The 18,041-nt window shown below is 41.4% G+C and overlaps 1 protein-coding gene across 1 annotated transcript in view; it reads right to left on the bottom strand.

Annotated features, from left to right (window-relative positions):
• Positions 1-16,129, bottom strand: part of LOC146607925 (BCL-6 corepressor-like) — a 46,921-nt gene extending 30,792 nt beyond the window's left edge. The window contains exons 1-4 of the mRNA XM_085348041.1: positions 12,527-16,129; positions 5,186-5,444; positions 561-1,001; positions 239-466 (exon numbers count right to left, since the gene is read on the bottom strand). Of these exons, the coding sequence (XP_085204167.1) occupies positions 239-466; positions 561-1,001; positions 5,186-5,444; positions 12,527-16,105 (4,507 nt within the window). The 5' untranslated portion in view covers positions 16,106-16,129. The remainder of the gene's footprint in view (positions 1-238; positions 467-560; positions 1,002-5,185; positions 5,445-12,526) is intronic.
• Positions 16,130-18,041: the final 1,912 nt, after the last annotated feature.

The following is an 18,041-nucleotide window of genomic DNA, read 5'->3' as shown; positions in this document are numbered from 1 at the left end:
TGCAGCGTGGGTTAGAAGTGTGGTTTAATAAGTGAAACAAGTCCAAATCATCATGAAACTTGACATGGGCTGTCAGCTTATAGACATGTCTCTACTCGTGTCTAAACACATTTTATTCTTTAGTTTCCAGTTTCACAGTACATTAAATTTTTTTATTGTTCTTTAGTCGGATCCTGAATACACGTAGAATCATCTGAGGCAAAGTGTCAAGTTTAAAGAGCAAAATTTGAGGGTTTACCTCTCGTTCCATCCCTTCTCATAAATGTGGGCTCACACCAGCCTTCGCTGATGTCTGACCTCGCCCTGATGGATGGGACATCTGTTCTGAACTTCCTGTTGGCCTCTGCTGATCTCTGACCAGTGGGAAGCCATTGGTTGAACTCCCCGGGTAGGCGGGGCTTGTTGAGCCGAAGGCCATTCAACTCGATGCAGACCTTCAGCTTCTTCACGTCTTCCAGAGATGACTCTGTAATCAAGACCAGTGAGTCAGTAGGAGAAGACTCCAGCATCCCAACAGAAAAAGATAAAATCACAGACATGAAGACTTTCTGAATTCTTACCGTTTGTGAATTTGGCTTTCTTGCTCAGATTTTCCGTCCCCTCCTCCACCTCCATCTCCTCCTCTCTGTCCTCCTCCCTCCCTCTCTTCAGCCGGCTGTTTATGATGCTGCTCTGATGGAAAGGCTCAAGGCTGAAGATACGCCGCCGACTTATCTCCATATTCAGATTCGAACCTGTGAGGCCTGGGCTGGACATAAGGATGGAGGTGTTTCCCTGAAACAGGCCTCTGGATGGGGGGAAAAACCTTTGTTGTTGTTCTGTCTGTGAGCCAAAACAAGTGTTCTCTGTCTTTTTCTCCTGACCAGTTCCTCTTTCATGTTCATTCTTTTTCTCTTTCTCCATAAAGCCATCATTCTTCTCCTTGGGGATGGGAAGGTTGTCGGAGTTGCAACAAAGTGGCAAGACAGGGAGGTGGTTGTGAGGGCAGGGAGAGTGTAAACCTGCATGAAAAACAAAAAAAACAAACAAAAAATGTACATCTTAGTTTAACACCACTATTCATGTACAGGGCCTGAATCTTAAAATGACTGAGGGAAGACACTAACTACTGAAAACACATTGGCATAATTTGTAATAGTTTGAAGACACTGATTTCAATAAGTGATTTAAAGAAGAAGAAGAATGCACAGAAAAGACAGACAGCTAAGATTTTTGGTGGCGCTCCATAAGCCAAATGAAAATAGTTGCATTCAGTGCCAACAGACCTTGCATTATTAGTTACAACCAAAGACAACGACAGTTAGAGCTATGCATTCAGGTTGGTCAACTGGAGACAACTGATGTCAGTCGGTTAGTATTATTTCCAGTTGTTTCTGGGGTGTTTTTTTGTCATTTTACTTTGGAAAGTTTATGGCCTGCCTTTTACGAAATGTGACTTGGTAAATAATTGATCTAAAAAAACCTCAACTGAGACCATACATTAAAAACTGGAAGTTAGACTTAGGCGATATTACAGTATATGTGTTCTTGTTGCTCTTAACTGAACCAAAACCTACACAGCTGTGTGCCCTCATCATTTAACAGCATATGTTATCCCAACTTCCTTTATTTATGGTCTGCAAGCAGAGGAGTCCTTCATCTTGCAGCTTAATTTCAGGGGTTTATCCAGCTGCTTTCTTATAATTTTATTTGAAACATTTTTAATCTTCCCCTGGACACCACCACCACTGACCCAGATGGCATCCAGGACCTTCTGAAAAACCAGGGAAAAATGATGCCTTAACCTCATCTTCATCTTCAAGTGTCCTGATTTACCTTTTGCTTGTTTTTTGTCCCCATAAGGAAGCTGAGTCCTCACAAAGTGAGCAATACAAACACAGCTGTGTTCTGTTTTTCCGCTGAGAGGATCAAAGACAGGCGCCTTATACTCTCCCTCATCTTTTATGTCTCTCGCTCACTCTTTCCATCTTCATCTTCACATTTTCTCTTCTTCTCCTCATTCCTTTCTTTCTCTCTTCTGTCATCTTTTTTATTCTTCTTTCATCCTGTCTTTAATCATCCCGCCTCCCTATCTTTCTCCCTCCATATATTCCCATGCTCTCTCTTCTCTGAATCATCTGACTTGCCCTGCTTCCCGTTGCTTCCAGGCACATTATGCGCTATGGCAACGGGCCATCAAAGCAATCGTCATGGAAACGTTGTTGTCTGGCTGCGTGCACTAAAGACCGCCGCTTAGCACGCACACAGAGAATAAAACTGCCCTGAGAACAGCAGCGGCAGATTTGAGCAACTCTTGATTTTCCCGAAAACTTTTTAAGTTGCTGATTTGAATTTTGTCAAAAAAATACTTTCAATGTTTCTGAGATCCTTTCATTAGTTTAGGATTTCATTAAAAATCTTTTTTTGCAGCAGAGGTCAGCAATAATCTGACATAAAATCCCCTCCCAAAAAGTTGCCATATGTAAGGCAACACTATAATTCAAATGGAAAATGTTTGCATTCAAGGAAATGATTTTTGCACAGTCACAAAGTCAGATATATTTATAAAGGAGGCTTCTCCTAATCCTAAAATGTAATCCCACATTGCCTATAAAGCCATAAAAGCACAACTGTATCACCTTTCTGACAAAGCCAGCAAAACTGAAAATGCAGTAAGGCAGTAAAAGCACAACAGTGTATAGATGTTCACCGGTCTTTTATTTATTTGCTCTGTAGAAGCATGAGCCTGAACTTGTGTGACAGATCGAGAGATACTGGCTGGATATAGTGGGGGTCACCTCAACATGTTGCACTGGTTCTGAAACCAATCTCCTAGAGAGGGAATGGAGAGGGGATTTCCAAGGCTGAGAAGCAGCTACAAAGGGCAGGTTCACCTTTATTCCCTTTGCAGATCAGGGAACAAGCTCTGACTATTCTTTCACTTGTGTGTCAAGCAACAGTTAGGAGTACCTGAACCTTTACACAGTTCTTGGGTTGGGTGCTGGAGAGCGCACAATAGGTGATAACGGTGAAACCTGGAGGGGTTAGATTTGGAGAAACAGCCTGCCTGATCTGAACATGAGTGGTCTTCTGTGCTAACTACAGATGTGCAAAACAAACACGGTGTTCATGCATATGAGTGTTATTCAATACACATGGCACCAAGACACCTTTGGCTGCACATCAATAGTCAATACTGTAATAGAATAATTGGCTTTGCACGGCTGGGCCCCTCGGATGAAGACAGGAGAAGAGCTGACAGCCGATTGCAACCTGGTGATGCTTTGCATCAAGTAACAACGGTGGAGGAGGATGCTGGAGAGGCCTGGTGTGCCCAGTTGTGTAGGAAGGATACATTGTACGTGTCTAGCAGAAGTCGTGGTCCAGAAGATCTTCAAATTCCACCAGAACATCAAAGACCAGCAACACCGAGTCCAAACAGGCCAGGTCTGCCTCTATGTTGCTAGGGTCTGTAGCAAGATGGTAGATGCTTTCTGTAGCAGAAATCCCCAAACCCAATTAGGGACACCACAAGTTAAAAATGAGTCCTATCAAACTTATCTATCTTGTGGGGCTCTGGAAGAAGCTTACTACTACCAGCATACCAAGTGGAAAGTTGCTCTAGCAGTAGCTGAAGCAAATACATGGTTATGGAAGAAGTGGGGATCAGGTAGAGGACTTGATTGTAAGGGCAGAAGTTACTGGTTGCTGAAGTTTTCAAAGCACTCCTCTCTGGCAGGCCCCTGGGGCTGGATGATATTTGCCCTGAGGTCCTTAAAGCTCTGGCTGATGTGGGTTTTTCCTGGTTGACACACTTGAGCCTACATTTGATCACATCCCTCAGATGTTCTGTCCGAGTATGCTTAGGGAGAATGGGGTATCTGGCTCACTTTAATGGCTTATAAGTTCCCTGTTCAGACTGTCAGACTCGTTGCTGGTGGATAAGGAGAACACTCCATACTTATAACACAACCACAGTTTTGCAGAGCCTTTGCAGAGCCTACCACGTTCCCTTTGTAACTGTCTGACACTTTTATCAGCATTCATACTTTTCTTCCCCTCACCCCTATCCATTTGGGGTAGATGGCTGGTTCTGCTGGCGGTGTTTTCCTATTGAAAAGGAGTTTTTCCTTCCCACCGTTGCCAATTATTAAAGATTTTTGTAGGTTTTGCATTTTGTTTTCGTTACATATATGAGTCTTTATGTTGAGACAATGAGTGTACTCTTACCGATAAATAAACTGTAAAAAACAACAACAAAAAAACCCCTGCTAAAATGTTGAAAATGCTCAGGAGGAATCTACGGCACTGGTCAGGTCAACCACAATAGTCAGAGCCTGCACCAGCGCAGTGTGTAGTTACAAAGACACACTTTAGGATATGTTGTAGGGTTTCAGAGGGGCGTGTGGTTACAACGTATCTACAGTGTAGCTTTAACACAGAACTAAAAATTGTAATTTTACACTGCAAACAAAATAAACTGCTATATACCCAAGAATGACTCAATCTGAAACAAAAAAACAAACAAAAAACTGACAGCAGGTTAAACATAAGAATCCAGCCATGAGTAACACAACTGAACCTTAAAATGTCTCAGATTTCAGCCTGTGGAGCTGTGACTGCAAGAAATGCAAGTTAAAAATGACTTAAAGTGAATCATCACAGTCAGACTTGTTTGGTTAGTTTGAAAAACTCATTGAAACAAGCCAAAACCGACCACCTAAAAAACACCTACTGAATGATCCTGAAATAGCGTTTTGGGACTTTTTTTGTTTTTAGCAGCGTGAACCGAGCGTGAAACAAAACAAATCGGGACTCTGCGCTTAAAACTTTTACTTTTAAAAATGTGGAAGAGAAACCGCTGATGGTTTGCGTGTGCGACTGAACGGGCACGCTTGGCTTTCTAGAGAAAATGAGGGCAGCGGTTCGCTCAGTTTAAAAGGAGAGAAGTGCACCCAGAGTTCAAATGTGTGCGTGTATGTGAGATACACACACACACAAACAGACACACACACACAGATGGAGAGAGAGCACAAAAAGGAGAGAAAGAGACAAAGAAATTGAGCGACTTCAAGCGAGTGAGATCAACTGGAAAAAAGAAAGGCGTGTGTTTTTATGTCTTTGTGGGTCTGTGATGTGTGCATGTGTCTGTGTGCGTGTGCATGTGTGTGCGTCATCCTGCAGAACTCTCAGGAAATCCTCTTACCTCTTGGAGCCTCAGCAGCGGCTGCAGTGGGAGTTCTTCCTCCTCCCCCTCCTCGCCTCCCTTCACTCTGCTGGCAGCGTTCCCAACCCGCCTCATCTGTCTTCTTCTCCCCCTCCTCCTCCTCTTTTTCTTCTTCTTCTCCCTGCTGGCCTTCTGCCAGCTCCTTCTCCACTTCTTCTTCATCTCCTTCTCCTCCTCCTCGTCCTCTGTCTCCATCTTTCTCTTTCAGCTCCAGCTCGGAGAAGCGAAGCATGGCACGCTGAGAAAAACAGAAAAGCACATATGAGAGTTTGCGTCGGTCGAGCCTGAAACACGACTAAGTGTCAACATGTTGCTTTAGCCTGGAGGCGTTTGGACCCTCTTGACCTTCATTACACATCTTAAATTTATTATTTCCCCAGAAACCAACCAGCACTCCTAAAGCTGGATGGATCAGTACATTAATTAGTCCACTTATTCTGATTGATTTAGCCAACAGACAGCAGCTTATTCAATGAAACAAACAAACACACAAAAAAACAAAAAACAAGTGAGCTCAATAAAAAATGAAGGATAGAGGACTAGTTAAAAAAATTGAGATTGATCAAGCAGCAAAGTCTGGAGATAAAAATGTTAAATGTCCACATTTATGAAATAAACTTGTTTACAGCTTGATACAACGACTGTGTTGGTCTCTGTAGCTAATGTTCTCCTTTCCAAAGACTGTACTCAAAGTTTGCATTCTTAGGGACGTGGCCTCTTTGACTGATAGGTGGGTGGCGACACAGGTGGCTCTGGCTGCTCAGCTATCTGGAGTCCTTGAATTGGACCTCTGGACTATCTAACCAATGATGGGCCGCTGTGTGGTTAACTGTACTAACAGAGAAGAACACTGAGCTCCAGTTTTTGATTTTACTTCACACTAATTTGAAGGTATCTGTGTTTGTGTGTTTGTGTGATGCTTCCATACGGACTGTAGATGCAGCTTGCAAAACAAACCACCTGATATGAGGAGAAAAATTACAACTTGACCTTCTCGTCCAAAGATGGTCATTTCTGGCTTCAGAAAACCAACAGGACAACAAAGTAAACATATAGTAGGGTTGATGCTTTAAAAATTAGAGTCATAAAGAATCTTTTACATGGAGTTTATGCAGTACATACTGAGTTGATACCTGAGTTTTTAGAACCCTGGGCTTTTAATGTAAAGCATCATCCACACACGGTGAAGCAACATGGCAACCAGAGATGTAAGAAAGTCCATGACATTTACTGACTTTTCGTGATAATGGAGGACACATTTGCTGGCGTTGGATTGGTCTAGAGTTAAACTGTTCATTAAGTTACACAATTAAAGCGACTACCAATAAGTGCTAAGGATACCGCCAATATATGACTGGGTAGTAAATACTAGAGGGTTACCTAGGCAACCAGATTGAAACCCTGTGTGGACGGGGGTTTAGGCCCATCAAAACTGGAGTCATGCAGCGTTACTGTTTTGTTTCCATGTGAATATACGAAACCAAACAACCAGTACAGCACAGGTTTGATCTGTTTTCCTTGTTTTCAGTAATACATATTATTAAATGTAAACATTTCAGGAGTTTCAAATGAGGTAACTAAGGATGAAAGTGATCCCTATGAACCCAAAGCTGTGGTACTTTCAATATTGACCAGCTAACAAGCACTCGGTGCTGCTCCCAGGCAGACTTCCATGAGCTAGCCAATCAGAAGAAAGTGAACTTTTAATGAGGGCTTTAAGACACAGGACCCTAATACGGAGTGTGAACTGAGGAGATATATAAAGGGCTAGTATATAATACATGCGGATTATTCTGTACTGTCATTCAGAGTCCATCTTGGCATAGAAATATACGCAAGTAATTTTCAGGTAACATAATGAGCCCGCTAGAGGTTAGAGGTTTGTTTATTTGACAAATCTTAATCTTTTTAGATTTTGGGTCACCTTCCAGCTCTCAGGAAGAAGAGCTTCTGCTTTTGAACTGGATCCTGTTCACATTTGGTATTTGACCTCTTTCAGTCAATATTTGTAGGATTGGTCCCTAAAAAAGAATCAGCATTTGGTCGCCATCACCTTCCCTTCTTGACCTCTAACTCCGGACTTTCAGTGATCCTCACAGGCGGCGGCAGCTGTCAGCCAGAGGTACTCACCTCTGTTTCTCTGTGGCAGCTGGAGCCTCGAGAAGCTTCATGATTTCACTGCCTCAGAACACAAACACACCACAAATCCTAAACACTCAGAAGTCGCTCTGTGACCCCCCGACTCTGCTGCTTTGAAAGATAAAAAATACTCCCTGCTGGCATTGCAACAGACAAACGCAGAGAAATATGTGAAGCTGCTCCAAACAAACAGTGAACAGGTGCTGCTGGGATGAAGTCCAGAAAACAGCATCATATTTTGGAGAATCTTTCTTTCCTTCAAACGATCAACCAAAGGCAGCAAATTTAATGCATTTCTGTAAAATAACTGCATATGCTGTTAGTGACCAATCATTTATGACCAATTAAAGTACACTCATACTTTGATTCCTTTCAGGAAGCTTCAAACACAACAAAGTCCCTCAGTTCTTCTCCTCACAATCTGTCAGATTGTTTTTTTCAGTTCAACTGGGATCACAGTTTGCTTGAAACTTTTAGCATTTACACCTCAACTCCTTTCAGCATGTTCATCTCTTTTCATTTTTTTTTTTTTAACTTTATCTAACCTCTTTCACCTCTAACGCTTTCAAACTCAGCGCAATGATTTTGAATTTAGGGTTTTTAAAATCAGTTCATTCATTCATTTGAACTATGGATTAACAGTTCTGTTTAATAAAATCATAGTTCAGTGTTGGTATTTATGTATATGTCTGTCTCCACTTGGGCTTGTTTAACGTCACCTGTACGTAACTTAATGGTCAACAAAATTTTTATCCCTGCGTATTGTGTGACAGAATTTTATTTGAGTCACCGCAAAATACAGAATAAGGATTTTGAAAAAACACTGAAATCCTGGCAAAAATACCTACTTGGCTTGATTCGATGCAGCTTGACTCAGTTTTTGTCTTTTTCTATTTCAATGCAGTCACACAAGTACTGTTCTCTTAGCAACCACCAAACCCAGACTCATCCATTAGATTTCTAGACCATTTGATTTGTCACGCCAGAGAACACTTTTCCACTGCTCTAGAGTCCAGTGGGAGTGTGGTTTACACCACTGCATCCACTTGGAAACCCATTCCATGAAGGTCTCTGCCACTGTTCTTGAGCGAATCTGAAGGTCACATGAAGTTTGGAGGTCTGTAGCGACTGACTCTTCAGAAAGTTGGCAAGCTCTGCACTCTATGTGCTTCAGCATCTGCTGAGCCTGCTGCGTGAGTACTTAACTCCAAATGTTATTTTCTTTACATGATCAGATTTTCTTATTTACTGATTATTACATAAACCTCCGTAATGTAAAGTTTTTATTGCCTTTAAAGAGTTATTAATGGCATTAATAGTTGTTTTTTTTCTGTGCTTAACAGCAATTTGTCATTTGAGATTCTTTTAAAGACAGAGTTTCATGGCCATTTTAATAATAAAAAAAGACCTCGGCTTATTTTATTACTTAAATTCTAACCATTGGCAAGCGTTCTTGCAGTGCTCATCTCAAAAATCGCTTTATACTCCTTAAGTATTTTACCATCACCCGCCTCTCCCCATTCACTGTTACTGATGTCTTTTCAGATGCTCTTGTTTAGGATATTCTGTAGCCACCAGCACGTGATATTTTCTTTCAGAATTTAAATATTTGCCACTCCTGTTCTGCTCTGTTACCTGAACTAAGATACCAGAGACAAATCAAGAAACCTCCAATCATGTCTGAAAGACATTTTGTTATGATCCTAAAGAAGAAGATGCATGTTTACAGCTTACATCCCAAGATGCACCACACTCATTTCTGAAAGCTTCATCTTTGGTTTTACAGGCTTGTTATGCCCTTACTAACCATTGGTGCCTGCTCCCCTGATCCGCTGCCTGACATCCTGGTATTAGTCACTCACCTCACTCTGCCCTGACCGCAAACCCATTTTAAAAATTAATGGCCCGTGAAACGATCTACAAATCCATCCAACGCTGCTGCCCAGAGCTGAGAGCACCCAGGGGCATAGGAGCAAAAATGTGAGTTAATTTGAGCCGGCACCCTCCTTCAGGAGCCACGATTGACTGAGCAAACAGCTTTGTACAGGGAATAAACAGATGGACAGGAAACACATGAAAACATGGAGCCCAACATGAAGAATCAGTGCAACAATAAACCTGCATGTGCAACAGTAATGGCTAAATGTAATATTGCGTAATTAGTTTATCTGGTGCCTGGGCTTCAAGTGTCACCTGAAAAAAAAAGTTAAAAAAAAAAAAATAGTTAATAGAATTTTACTGAAAACACAAGACCCTGAAGTTGTTGTTTATCCTTGTGGAGCTGTTGGTTTAATGCTAAACTCAACACTGTAATTGATGAAGAATGGAACAAAAAGAGACACAAAATGAATAAAAATAAGTTAAAAATGACCATAAAGAAATAAAAAAAGACCAGAAAATGGCACAAAATGAAATAAACAGAAAATGATCAGAAAGCGATGCAAAATGATCACAAAGAGATAAAAAAACAAGAAATTGAAAGGCAAAATGACTGTAAATAGATATAAAATGACAACAAAGATGAAGAGAGTTAAAACACAGAGATAAAAAAGGACCACAAAAAGGCAAAAAATGACCATAAAACAAAGAGACATCAAATGATGACAAATTTAGGCAAATTGACCACAAAAAATTTATGCAAAAGAAAGGCAGAATTACCATAAGGACATATAAAATGACAACAAAGATGAAAAAGTACTACAAAGATACAGAAAATGAACAGAAATAGATAAAAAGGACCACAAAAAGAAAATGACCATAAGACGGTATAACGACCATAATAGAAAGAGTTAGAAAGTAGCCACAAAGAAAAGATGGAAAAATGACTGTAACAAAAAAGACATTCAAGAGATCCAGAAAGATGAAAAAGATAGAAGACGGAAAATGTCCATAAAAAGATACAAAACAACCACAAAAGATACAAATGTCTAGAAAGAGATCTAAAACAACAACGAATAGACTTAACAGAAGTGTGGTGCTTTTTGGGCTCAACCTTTCGTCTCACTATCTATTTGCCTGAATGTGGATATATATCTGAAAACTAATATATTAATTATAGAAATATTAATCACGTTATTTTAGACAGCTAATATTTTATTTTGCGTCCCAAATAATTCAATAGCGTTACATCAGCTGTAATGTAAAGTATAGGCTTTCTAAAGCTGCCTGTCTGGAAATGTACTTCATTATTCATTTAGCAGCTTCCATCAGTAAATAAAAAACAAAACAAAAACAAAAACTTTAAAGAAGTGAAAGCTAATCTGGGACTGCAGGATGAAGATGAGGACTTCTTAGGAAAAAAACCCAAAACAAAACAATGAATTCATCCTCTTCCATCTACTGAGAGGAGGATGAAGAGGAGGAGGTGAAGGAGGAACAAAGAAAGCAAAAATGATGTTCAGAGAGAAAGATGAAGAGAAAAAATAGAAAAAGCCAAGATAAACATATAAAAATAGAGACAGAAAGGAAGAAAAAACGCAAAAGAGACTTCTTCCTTCCTTCCTTCCTTCCACTGTTTCCTTCACAGTTTGGGGAAAAACCATCAGGTTAACAGTCGCCTGGAGCCACAGAGCCGCTGAGTTATCCTAACTCGACCTCAGCTCGACCCCAAATATCAGCAGGCAGAAAAGCAAAAGAGAGGAGGAGAAGGCAGCCACTCTCCTCCTAAATACCTCCTCATATCCGACCACTCTTCACTGCAGATTCAAACAAACCTCCTCTCCCGATTTACGGTTAAAATCCCATATTATGTCTGCTAAGTCTGTTGTTGACATTCTAGGTTGTTTTTCTTTGTATGGTTGGATTAGATCTGAACACTCTATGATCAGGGTTAACAATAAAAAAAATAGAAGCATTAACAGTAGACTCTGGCCCTGTGAGCGCAGCTGAAAGTGCTGATTTCTTTAAATGCAGACCAAAAATCCACCAGCTGGGGCTAACTTTAAGGTTGTGGCTTATAATTGCTTTTTAAAGCAACATTTTACTGTTTCTGTTTTACTTACCTCCTCTTTTACTGCCACATCACTGAATTAATTCAAATTCAAAATATTTTTCACTCATTAGCCACCTCATATAAGCCCATATTTACATTCAGTTTTTGTACATTGGGTCCTGTATAAACAAGGTTTAAGTGACTTGACTGTGCATGAAAGCAAAAGAAACAACCAACAATGAAAATGAACTTTAGAATCAGTCGGAGGGTTTTAGTTGTTCAGACATCTGCAAACGGTGATTCTATCCGAATGTTCATGTCCTTAACTGTCCACCACTTCCACAATAATTTAAAACTGCTGACGCTATGCTGTGGTTGTTTTGTTTTTGTTTTTTTCTTATTGAACAATCAGTTGATAAATCAAAACCGTAATTTAAAGACCAGCGCTCTGCAGCATATGCTGAGATTCACTCCTCCTACATAGAAGCCATAACAATCACAGCATTCTCTTTTTACTCCTCCTGCAACTTCCAAAGATAATTTGTAGGTGGGAAGCTAGTGAGGGACCGCATCCTCAGAGAAAACCAATTCCTGCTTCCTCCTACAAATATCTCCTTGGCTGCGCATCAGCAGGCAAAACTGACACATATGTTCATGTTTAATTTCTTAATAAAACCGAGAAACACCACAACAGTTGAGTTAAAAGCTGCATTCCAACCATATTTTAGCCAAAATGGCAAAGGAACTTAGCCACATATGAATGTTCATAAAAACCTATGATAAAGCTTTTTGATGCATGCTCAATCATCCAGCTAAGGAAGTCTCAATTTTTTAGGCTATCATAATGTTATAACTGCACAAGAAATTATTGAAATGACCTTCTTTCAGGCACAATTTATTATTTGGTAAATATTCTCAGTCTCCTGTGCATTTCCCTGCTCCAGGACTTTATTAGATAATGTCATTTTTAAAAAAGTAACCCTGGTTTAAAATACTTTTTCCATGTTTACAAGAAGCTTCACACTGTGGAATTGGACCACAGTGAATGGGGAGTCTGTTTCCTTTCAGTGAGTGTGACTTAAATTACCTTAATGAACAGTAAGCTGAAAAATCAATATCAGAAAACAAACCCAAAGAGGCAGCAGTGGTGTAATCATAGCACACCAGACCACCAGAGAAAATCTGATTTGCTCTCTCTGTCTCACCATACCATCATTGAATAACGAAGGGATGAGGACATGATGCCTTACCTGAAGTGCTCTCTGTTCTCTGCTCAGCTTGCTCGAGTCAGCGTAAAGCTCTGTGGTCACACATTTGAATCGGTCTCCCACGTAGCCAGATGAATTGGCAATGCGTTTGGTGAGGCCAGAGACACGGGATTTGCTGTGACCATCCTCTTCATCTGCCAGGGGATCCACGCAGTCTTGCATGTTGAATTCCTTCTCATTTCCACAGCTAATAGTAGAGGAAAGGTCTTTGTTAACTAACAGCTCCAGCATCGGATCCACTGGCATCGTGTTCAGACCATCACTGGTTGGTGAAAGGTGTTGACAGGTTGGGCCCTGGATAAAACTATTTCCATATGTGGGAACCCTGAGGGTGCTGCTTGCACCGGCTGTTTGGTAATTTCCAGAAGGCTGGCTCTTAGAGAGGGATCTTCCATAACTCTGACTACTAAACTTTCCAAATGCAGGAGCTCTGGCATTAGCATTTGATTGTACTGCATTGCAGTTCTCACCATGAGGGCTGTTGCTCCTGTAGCTTGTAGGCATAGAGTTAACATTTTCACGAGTTGGGCTGCTGAAAAGTTTCGGTTCAAAAGTTGGTGCCCTCACAGTCAGATTTCTGCAGCATGGCCCAACAAAATTTCTAAAATTTGGACTGTTTGCATTTCCGTTACATGATGAGGGGCCTCTTGGGTTGCTGTTGGCATATAGTTGGGCTCCTCCAGGTGATGGCCTGGAATTAAAACTTCTGGATGCTGGAACCTGAGGACTGAAGTCTCTACTACTCTGTCCCATACTGCTGTAAACGGGACTTTCTGATTGAGTGCTGCCATGGTGAGCTGAGCTCTTTGGGCTCATTGTACAGACTACTCCCATGCTGTTGTTGGAACTAGTACAATCACTAGAACTATTTTCTCTGCTTCCAGGAACCAAAGAGCTTACGTTTCTGGAAGGGCTTTGCTGAGGTTGAATATTTTTACTGCTTGAAACTTCTGATCTAACCTCACTTGTAACACTTTTCCCACCACCAGTAGCATTCAACGTTTGATTCCCAGAACCAGCAGAGGCTCCAGTTTTACATTTTCTAGAAAACTGCTGTGGAGACGTTCGGGCACATCGCATTGTCTCCTCCTCTGGGATATCTGGGAATGGACTAATTGCTTCTTCCTCCTCCTCCTCTGGGATTTCCACTGTGCTATCCTGACCAGTAGGAGGAGGTGAGGAAGAGGTGTGATGAGAAGTGTGGGATAGTGAACCTAGTCTCTGCTCTGTACCTTGAGTTGAAAGGATGCCTTTTGGAGGCCCTGGCTCTGTTTCTCTGATTTGTACATGTTTGGAGAAATCTTCGGTTCTGGTAGATGTGGAGCCACAATTACTGGTGGAAAAATCATCTTCTGCCTCATCATGCACCAGGTCAATGCAAACTATATCATCTCTTACGGCAGACAGGCCTTTACCTGAGGCCTTGGACTTGTCTTTCTCATTATCACGTGTGCGAGAGCTGTCAACATCTGGCTTTTCTAAAGTCCAGAGTTTATCCTGGCTCTTGGACCTGATCTCAAGCTGTTCTTTGCTTGTAAGACTTGAATATTTTGAAACTGGAGTTGAGGTAATCTCTTGGGAATTTGGATATGAATGAACTCCATATGGGAGGCCGTGTCTTGGTGGAATGTTAGATGAGTAAAAGCTGCTGCTACCGAGTAATAGTGGATGCGGGTACACATGTCCTTTACTTGCTATTGACAGTCGCTGCATGGATATATTTTCTGCAACTGAGTACGGGACATAGCGATTAGTATAACCTAAGCCAGGAGGAAGATAGGAATCACTATACATCTGGCTGGAGCCATTTCCATTTTCTAAACGAAATGGCTGCTGATGCTTAGTCTGGCTCTCTTTAACCTCTGGCTTAGCAGAAGTTAAGATTTGTTTTCCAGAGTGAGTTTCCCCTTTGCTGTTTGGAGGGACTTTGTCAGAGTCAGTAGGTGGGACTTGTGGCCACCCAACTTTGGCATTTAAAGAAGGAGATGCTGCAGAAGGTTGCCCTCCTGAGACAGTACTGGAAATACTGGCTAACTCAACTCTCTTAGAGCCAGGTGAGCCAGAAGGGTGCTGTTGGTGAACAGTATTGTCCACACTTCGGTTTTTCATAGACTGAGAGCCTCTGCTGTGGTCAGAGATGACAGCAGAGGAAGGACCTGGAGTAGCCCAGCTGGGGCCTGCAGTGCTGATCATTTCGGGATGATCTGAAGTCTTAGCTGATGTGCTAACAGGTCGGGTTAAACTCTCTTTGATCTGTTGGTCTTGACTAGTTAACAGCTTGTAATGAGATGGTGGCACATACCCCAACTTGGACAGAGTCTCTAATCTGGTTGGGAATCCACTTGGAAAACCTTCCATCTCTTTAGCAGACAAATCCAAAGGTTTTTCTCTGGGGTTTTTGGCAGCCTTATGAGGTCCTACTCTGTCAAGTGATGTCTTTGCAGGTGATATACACTTTTCTTTATTACTGCAGTCAGAGGTGACATCTTTGGTTTTACTGCTGCCTGAGTGTATAGGGGAGGAGCGCTCAGAGCTCATGTAAAAAGGGTGACACACTGAAATTGAGGTTGAGGATAAGGAAGTGCTTCTGCTAAGGGACTTTTGGAGTTCTGCAGAACTGTTGCTGAGATGGTGGGGTGTTGGAAGTGAGGAAGAAGGAAGGGTAACTGGGGATGACTCTAAGGCATCAGTACCAGCTGAGCTGGAAACATGGGTGCTACTGTTTCCACCAGTAGTTTTGCTGAGAGTATTTTTGGTAGAAGTGGTCTGAGTGGACTTTCCACCACTGCTGCTGCTACTCTCATGTTGTCGCTCTGTATGGTGAACAGCGTGAGCTTGGGTATCCTGATGATTCTGAGGACTGGTGCTGAAGGCAGAGGGTTCTTGATGTACCTGAGAACCAATGCCCTGCAATGTCTTGTCCTGGCTGTGGGGTAATGGTGAAAGTACTGTAGAAGCTGGGGTGGCTGTAGAAATCCTTATTGGAGGGCCTAGTGGAGAAGAGATATGGGCCGGTAAATAAGGAGGCAGGTAGAAAAGTCTCTCCTCTCCAGGCGTGCTGTTCCCAAGCCTGGAGGCACACAACGATTGATATGCCAGCTGTTGGTGGATGAAGGGTGGCTGCTGAGACAGGAATGAGGCCTTGTATGCCATGTCCAGGAAGGGGTACATTGTAGCATCGGTATAGGGGCTGATCCAAGGTAGTCTAAGAAAGCTACTGGTACCATTCAAACCCAGCTCTGGCTGTTTGTCACTGGATCCTACTCTGCGGTCCAAGCCCAAGCCATCACCAGCTGCAGCAGGAACAAGTAAAGGTTTCTGCAGTCCTGGTGCTGGGCTTTTATACAGTCCAACATATCCATTTGCAGATTTCTGGCCTTCAAGCAGGGATACATCTGGTTTATACAGGAGATCATAGCCAAGTGGCAGTGAGGTACCAGGCTCCTGGGGTTTTTCAGAAGACAGAGGATGGATGCCAGGATAAAAAATTCCTCCATGGGGGCGAAGGTTTTCCCCCACCAGAGCATTGCGGTCAATACTAAGGGCAGCTAACGGGTTCATCCTGTGAGCTGCACTGGCATCCACCTGTAACAGAGAGTAAGAGAAAATAATGAATAACTGTATTCTTTTGTAAAATCCTCAAGAACTGTTTTCTACAGTAATCATTAATTCTGACTAACAGAAAGTCAGAAAAACTTTCATGCACAAAAAAGGCAACAACCTTTCTGATTCTCAGATTGATACAGAAAATGCTAAGAATAATAGCAAATCTTTATATTTGAGTCAAGAAACAGTTTTTGAAATTTTATCTTATAATATTTTGCGATCCATTTCTTCATACGACATTTTGCAATGTGATGCAGCACACTGTGAAGCATTAAGTTGATACAATATTTTGTGATGAAATTTTGTGATCCAACTTTTCATGATATGACATTTTTCAATATGAGATTCCGCAGTGCATTTAATGGTTATATTTTATGATATGACATTTTGTGATATGAAATTACATATATGACTTTTGCTGAAGACTAAGTATCCCACACTGTCAGCTGGATGTTAGTGGGCTCTGCAGTGCAGGCGATTCTCCCTTTAGTACAGTACATACTCTGAAATATATGGTTAAGCACCACATGGTTAAATTCGCACTTCAAGGACAAACGGGAATGAAGAGAGGAAAAAAGAATTTTGTCTATTTAGGGGATCTCAACTGCAAGACATAAAGCCTGTGATTTCATTTTCCTGTCATGGAGAAAAATAAGAGCACTCTTTCCTTTTATTTATTTATTTTAGTATTCCTGGATGACATACGACGCCCGGAGCTACTCTTTCACTCTCTCTCTCTCGGCAGATCCAGGAAACAGAGAGATGAAAAAAAGAGAGGAGGCAGGGGGTGAGAGAGAAGAGCCAGAGACAGAGGGGGAAAAGAGGAAATGCTATAAACAAAGAGAGGGCAAGAGACAAAGGGAAAGCATGGCAGAAAAAGAGAGAGAGTCAGGGAGCGCAATATTGAAAGAAAAAAAGCAGCCTAATTGAATTTCCTGTCACACGGCGTGGTGAACCATCTCTGATTGGCTATCAGCCGCAGGGCCATTAGGAAATTATCCAGACAGCTGGGTTGCCGCCTGAGATGAGAAGGAGGAGGCAGAGATCCTTCACTCGCTCTGTTTTTTAAGGCACCGAGAAAGGAGAATGGTAGAGACTGAAAAGTGTAGCTAAAGGAAAATTAGGGTTAGAAAGCAGCTCGGAACAAAAATTAAACAAGATAAATCAGGCATTTATTTATTATAGTTAGACGATAACAGATCTATTTTCAAATTGCCATTAATTTCAAAAATCCTTGTGAAAGTTGTCGCTCGTCTTCTCCTTCAGCTGATTGAGGGAAACAGTTTCTTTGATAGATTCCAATCTTGAACCGATGAAGCCACAACAATGAAACAGCATACCTGAAAATCACTAATGATATATTTACTTTTATCTGAGGGCATAAGAATATAATATTCCATTTTAGTTCCTTAGTTCCATTTTAGACTCATTTGAAGCCATTTAACACGTTAGTGTAATCTGTAACAGATTACAGAATTGGGTTGGCAAGAATGTCACAGTTCTAAATGGTTTTCATTTTTATCTGACCAATTTCATTCAATAATTTGGATATTTTCGTTATTTTAGATATTTAGCATTTTAATTTTCTCCTGGCTTGATTAATATAGCTCACTATAGCTCATGTCTTTCTCAAGCCTTTCTCTTCAGTTGGCCAAGAAATGATGCAAAAATTAGGTGGTGCTTGGGCATAACCTCTATTCTTGCTTCTCTTTGGCTTCCACTAAAATTTAAAATAAAAAATAAATTTAAAATTAAAGCTGCAAGCAGCGTTATGAGGGCCCTCGCACCCCCGGCGTGTCGAGCCATGCCCAACACCTAAAACCAGCATCTCCGATCTGATGTCACATTGATGGAATTCATGCATTTAACCACCAGCTAACAATTCATCTCA

Source organism: Diplotaxodon limnothrissa, linkage group LG23, assembly GCF_057381915.1.
Source record: "Diplotaxodon limnothrissa isolate DT_005_m linkage group LG23, D_limnothrissa_male_GT1.1, whole genome shotgun sequence".
In the NCBI taxonomy this organism is placed as follows: Eukaryota; Metazoa; Chordata; class Actinopteri; order Cichliformes; family Cichlidae; genus Diplotaxodon; species Diplotaxodon limnothrissa.
This window is presented reverse-complemented; position numbering and strand designations above follow the sequence as displayed.